Below are 6,085 nucleotides of genomic sequence, written 5' to 3'. Positions count from 1 at the left end.
AAGCTGTAGGGGAACAGAGCTAGGTGGGGAAAACAAAACAGAATGCTGTGAAGAAGGCAGAATCAGGGAAGATACCGTGGAGCTGCCAGAGTTAGACATGCCGAATCTTTGCCGGTAAGCCACTGCCAGGTGGCGATATACAGATTAATAGGAATAGGTTAAATTAATATAAGAGTTAGCCAATAAGAAGCTAGAGCTAATGGGCCAAGCAGTGTTTTAATTAATATAGTTTCTGTGTGGTTATTTTGGTTCTGGGTGGCTGACGAACAAGTGGCCTCCTCCTACAGCTCCATAATAAATTCTCTAAACTGAGCAGAGCAGTAATGTGAAAACAAAGGAGACAGTATCAAAAATAGGGTGATTATGTACAAAATGATGCCCACACAGGAGTCTAAATACATTGTTGATGGTTTTTAAGTAATTTATTGGAAAGCATAGACTTTTTAGACCTCCTAATTATTTTGCCATATAAGATTGAAACTCAAGCAATATAAATATTGAACATTTTGGTATAAAACTAATAGCTGAATAATATATGCAAACCAATCAAGAATTAAGAAGTTTTTTTTTAAGCAATAATACTGTATATAGACATGTTTTTCTTTTACTCAAGGGACCAGTAGTTTGTTTTCCTTTTCTATTTTATTTTTCATTTTGAAAACAACACTGCAATTCAGCACCAAGGTTTTTCTTCCTTTTTAAAAGGCTAGAATAATTCCATTTACACACTTTTCAGGCCGTTGGGTCTGTTGGTGGAATAATCTAACAATTCCAAAAGACACAAAGTACCTTCATATTCCTTTAGCTTCAAACCGGTTCTATTCTATTCTAAGCAAAAATAAAAAGGATGAACACTGTTCAAGAGAGCTCAATCAAGCAAATAAATAACTGCTTCATAGAGTACTGAGTGTAAACAAGACCACCTCAGTGGCCACAAGAAAATTATGTTTTCTAATCGGTGGCAACTTTTCAAAGCTCAAAATTGAAACTCGGGCACATAAAACCCAAAGCCAGCAGTTATCAAAGGGCCAACTGGTGAGTGCTGGTTAGCTATGAAACTGCTTGTCAAATAACACCTTTGTTTCCTAGTTTTTTTTTTTAAAAACGGATCAGAAAAATCTGAACTGTAATAATCTAAAACCCTGAATCTATCCTAAAAATAACTATCTTAAGAATGCTTAACATCACATCTTGAGGTTAGTAAGAAATTACCCAAGCAGTGTAAACAAGCTTCAAATATCATAGTAGAAAAACTCACAAAGATTTCTGTAAACATTAAAAAAAAATCTACCTGCAAAAACACAGGTATCATTTAGTTGTGTTTTCTGAGAAATTCTTAGATTTTGTTTTTTGTTTTGCTTTGTTTTACTTTTTTTTCCAATACTATCCTAATGATAGCTGAGCTTCTCTCTAACATGTGCCTCTGTCTGAAGTTTGTTAAACGGGCTATTTGCTTTTGCTGAAGTCATTGGTTTGGCCTGCATTGCATGTCTCCATCCATGGACGTCTCTTAGTCCTTTCTGTGCTCGTGCATCATCGACATTCCAGCACATTTTTCATCCTACTTTGTAAAATCACCGCTGGTTACAAATAATATGCAGCTTTACCAAACCTTTTAGCTTCGTTTGGTTAGTTTCTCTACCACTCTTGCTCTGCTTCCATGTTTGAAAGACTTAAAAGATCATCACTGATAGTTATTTAGCCAAATAATGGATTATTTAGACATGGTAGCATATTAAAAACTTTTAAATTAAAAGTCAGTTTGGAACAAAATCTGTGGCCTATGAGATCTTGCTGGTAGGTCATGGACTGAGTCTAGTAATCACTGCTGTGATTTGGACTCCAAGCTAACACATCACAAGTTACAAGGAAAAGAGTCTTTTTATGCAACTTTGTCTTTTCTTGTTGGGTATTGAGTTACAGCCCTAGCCCTGTCTTTTCTTGAAGTCTCTTCCCTTATTATATTCTTCTATGTAAGCAGTATTCAAACAACTACCTTAAGCAAAGGCCAATATTTAATTCTTTAAAATCCATGGCATCATTCATTAAATCAAAACCAGCTTAATGGAGTTGACAGCAATTTCTCTTTAGAGAGGGCTCTCATGGGCAAGAACTACTCCTGCTTGATAATTTTAGATTTTCCTGGTGAGAGCAGAGCTGATGACTTTCTCAAATTTGATATTAAAAATTAGAGAAAACTATGTAAGTATATTTTAAATGGTGCCAGAACTGTCTAGATAAATATTTATAGGAATGCCAGTGTTAAGTGATTCAACCATAACAAGACTGTAGACATTTTCCTCTATGTCCTTATTAGAACAAAACTTTCTTCACGTTGGTATACTTTTCTTCTATACCATCTGTCCACCTCCGCCAAGTACTTTTTAATAAAAATAAATTGAAATGCTTGTTCTAAAGACATTAATTTCTTAGAAATGCTCCATTATTTATCTGTTAGGCATTTCCCACAACCATTATTTTGATACTAAGACATCGCAATTGCTCTTCATACCTCAAAGACACAGGTGGCACCAAGTGAGAACTTGAATTTTGCTTTACTTTTTCCTTTGCTCATGATCTAAATCTTTTAGAATCTGAAATCCTTGAAATGAATTTAAGCCATGAATTAGGTGTTGCATTGAATAGTTTCTGTAATCAAAGAAATATTTTAATTCCCTGGGATCTTAAATGATCTTTTTGCTTTCAGTTCATTTTACTTAGGGTGTAGAGAAATGTTTGCAGACTTTTTTCCCCTCCAAGTTTAGCTCAATGACAGAGAATACGAGTATTCAAGTGCTGTTAAGCAAATGCAGCCCTACAAGGGTACGGATTCCTGTAAATCAATCTGCAGAAGAGAACTATCTTAATTAACCTGCAGTATATTTGACCAAAAAATCCTTCTGAGATGTTCTTTACTTTAGGATCTGTGGCCTCCATCCAGAGCTCCTGCAGATCTTGTAAGTGTCCATGAGATGTCATCATCTTTTCATAGATGCAAGGATGATAAGGAGCCTTACCTTCCCCAGAAAAAAACATGTGGTCCTGTGGCACTATCCCCACTTTATTGGCACACAGGCCCATGAACACATCATCTATGTACAGACTGGAGTTCAGCATCTGCGATGCTTCATAGACTTTGGCAGCCACATCGCTGGAAATGACATAGGCAGCCCCAGCTGTATAGTCAGGGTAAGCTGGCCATTGGTACATTTCATAGGGAACATAGTATTTGCTGCTTTTATCCCTAACAGGAGGGCCGCCACGATGAACATGACCAATCCAAAAGTCTCGAACACCAATTTGCTCTAGCCCTTGAAGGTATCCGATGAGGTTTGGCATGTGGATAAATATGTCGTCATCAGCCGTCATCAGGAATTTGGCATGTGGACAAAAGCTGTTTGTCCAGCTGAACTGAAGGAGCAGTTTTAAAGTAAGATTGTAGAAGGAATCAACAAAGTCTTGCTGAATTATGTCCTTGTACTTTTCATCTTCCCAAATCAGTTTTCTTTGCAGTTCTTCTCTCTTTGGTGGAGCAGGAGTCCCCAAGGCAAACAGAATTTTGATGTTGGCATTCAGCTGGGACCGAACATAATCCTCATTGCCCCATGTTTTTCTGATTGCAGAGCGTCGGCCATAGTTTGCAGGGGCAGTCTTTATGAACAATAAGAGGAGGACATCTTGAGTCTGACACTTTTCTTTGTGGTTGATCAAGTATCGGTAGTGAGGTTGCTCGGAGGTGTGCTTGAGAGACAGGGAATCATTCACAAAGCCGTATCTGTTCACGAGGTATCTGTAGGAGTAGGACTTCATATGGTTCACAATGTGATTATTGATCGGGCCCCAGAAAACCATGAAGCTTAATATAAAACAAGTGGCAAAGAGCTGAAAAAATTTCCATCTTTTGCCTCTTCTGCCACTAACAGACATTCTCATGTTCTCAGGTCTATTGTAAAGAGCTGCTTGCTTCTTCAAGACAATAGCGCTTCGTATGTGCAGAAGAGATGTGTTTCTTAATATATATTGGTCACAAAAGATAGGACGGTCTCATTCCACGTAATATTCTCTTCTGGCAACATTCCTCTGGGGTTGCAAAGGAATGGAGCACTACAGTCCAACGACACTGACACTTCCAAGGCTGTCCACCGGGCGTTCCTCATTAAATTCTGTGCCCGGCCTCATGTTGTTGCTCCATGTGGTCCTTCCTGTGAACATGCACTGTGACTCTACGAAAAGGACAACATACGAATGGGTCACTGAGTTACCATAAAGAGAAAGAATACTCCTTGTCCCTTAAGCCAAATGTCACCTTTGTGGCATTAGCATTTAATAAGTGAAATTAAAAAGAAAACAGAATGGGAGGAAAATAATTGATGCAGGCTTTTTATTCAGAATATTGACAACTTTGTTTCTTCCTGCTCTTAAAAAAGGAGCCTCCCAATAGCTGTCATCTCTATATCTACAATTTAAATGCAAGCCTACAGCATAAATCCCAGAGCAAAATACTGCTTTGTACCCTTGTACTTGTAATTGTGTATCTCCATCCTTGATATTGTTATAAAAACGATTGTACACATTGAAGACCCCGAAGAAGGAGCCTAATTCCAGTTGTAACACTGCCTTCCAGACCACTGGGTTTTCAGGTTCTCCTCTATTTCCCATTCCTCACTATTATTCCTAGTCAGGGTAGTAACTTCAAAGGCTAGTCATGAAAAATGTCCAAAAAAAGGAGATGAAAGCAAGCTCCATTGAGACTGTGTTCATAACTAATCAACATGGATAGCACAACATGGTAGGATATCAATTTTGAAACTGCAAAAACTGCTTAGGAAGCCACAACTGCAAAAGAAAAACAAACAGAATAAAGAAAGCAGTAGGTAGATATGAGACTTATGTTGCATGCATTCAAGGATGCAATGCTAAAGCATTAGCGGGCTTGATTATGAAAAGGCTGAATGCCTCGCCCCAACAGATCAGTATGGCAATGCCTTCCAACCCCTCCATATGCTTATCATGTCTGGATTGAATACTCTAAAGGTGAGAAAAACAACTAGAAACACTAATTTCTGATGCTGGTTTCTGCCTCTAGTTTGCAAAATAACTTTAATACAGGGGCAATATCTTTGTTTGTCATCATTCAGGTAAGGGATGCCTGTGAAGGCAAAACATAAAGGATCTAGAGACTTAAATTGAGGTAATAGATAATCCTTGATGGATGAATCTTTTATAGCAGCATCAATCAACATTTACGAAGTCTAGGAAAACTCTAAGTTGGAACAAATCTATAGTTTCTACTCCAACAGATCTAGGAAGAGGACAAAGGTTGGTAAATGTGATGATTAATGTTGATTTTCATCTCTTCGGTGTCTAGAAGCACCTAGAAGACAAGCCTTTGACATGTCTTATGAATGGAGTTCTCCACTGAAAAAAAAAGGGAGGCAAGCAGAAGTCCAGCGTTCACTTCTGTCTGCCGCCTGACAGTGGATGGATGGTCTGTGGCCCATGGTTCACCTTTCTGCCGCCACAACTTCTTGGCCATGATGGCTACCCTTAAACTGTCAATCAAAACACACCTTTCTTTCCTTAAGTTGATTTTGTCAGGAGTTTTGTCCTAGCAATGAGGAAAAAACAATGCACTAACTTTTGGAATGTAGGGAAGTACAGACATTGGGCTGGAGATTTAGGAACTCTTCCAGATTTCCAGCATCCACACTGCATCTCACAAACGCCTTGAACTCCAGTTCCAGGGGACCCAATGTCCTCCAAAGGCATGGCATATATGTGATGTGCAGACATGCATGCAGGCAACACACACACACACTCTACAGGCACAACCAACTTCCTACCTTTGAGCTGTGCTCAGCCAGCTTACCTTGTGCATTCTTACCAAGCTCATTTATAAGCCTGAGCTTAGGAGAATATCAGCATGTGAACCCACTCCTCCAAGCATTCAGATGCAAGCCTGGCTCACCAAAGATACTAGATCCCTACAGTGAATCAGGGCCCTGACTCAGCATGGTGTTCTGTTGCTGCTGCAGCTGCTGCTAAAAATAGCAACTGGTCCATAATAATCATTTTGTTTTTCTAG

General features: G+C 38.8%; 1 protein-coding gene across 1 annotated transcript; it reads right to left on the bottom strand.

Moving 5' to 3' along the window:
• Positions 1-433: 433 nt before the first annotated feature.
• B3gnt5 (UDP-GlcNAc:betaGal beta-1,3-N-acetylglucosaminyltransferase 5) lies at positions 434-3,933 on the bottom strand. Its single transcript, XM_041678242.1, has one exon. It carries the CDS (start codon positions 3,931-3,933, stop codon positions 2,800-2,802), a length of 1,134 nt encoding a protein of 377 aa, XP_041534176.1. The 3' UTR covers positions 434-2,799.
• Between the last annotated feature and the right edge of the window lie 2,152 nt (positions 3,934-6,085).

Source organism: Microtus oregoni, unplaced genomic scaffold, assembly GCF_018167655.1.
Source record: "Microtus oregoni isolate MIOR12 unplaced genomic scaffold, Mior012 000029F_ref0000214, whole genome shotgun sequence".
Taxonomy (NCBI): Eukaryota; Metazoa; Chordata; class Mammalia; order Rodentia; family Cricetidae; genus Microtus; species Microtus oregoni.
This window is presented reverse-complemented; position numbering and strand designations above follow the sequence as displayed.

Bases quoted from the DNA above. Each gene is read 5' to 3' on its own strand.
- B3gnt5 (XM_041678242.1), bottom strand. From the start codon at position 3,933: ATGAGAATGTCTGTTAGTGGCAGAAGAGGCAAAAGATGGAAATTTTTT.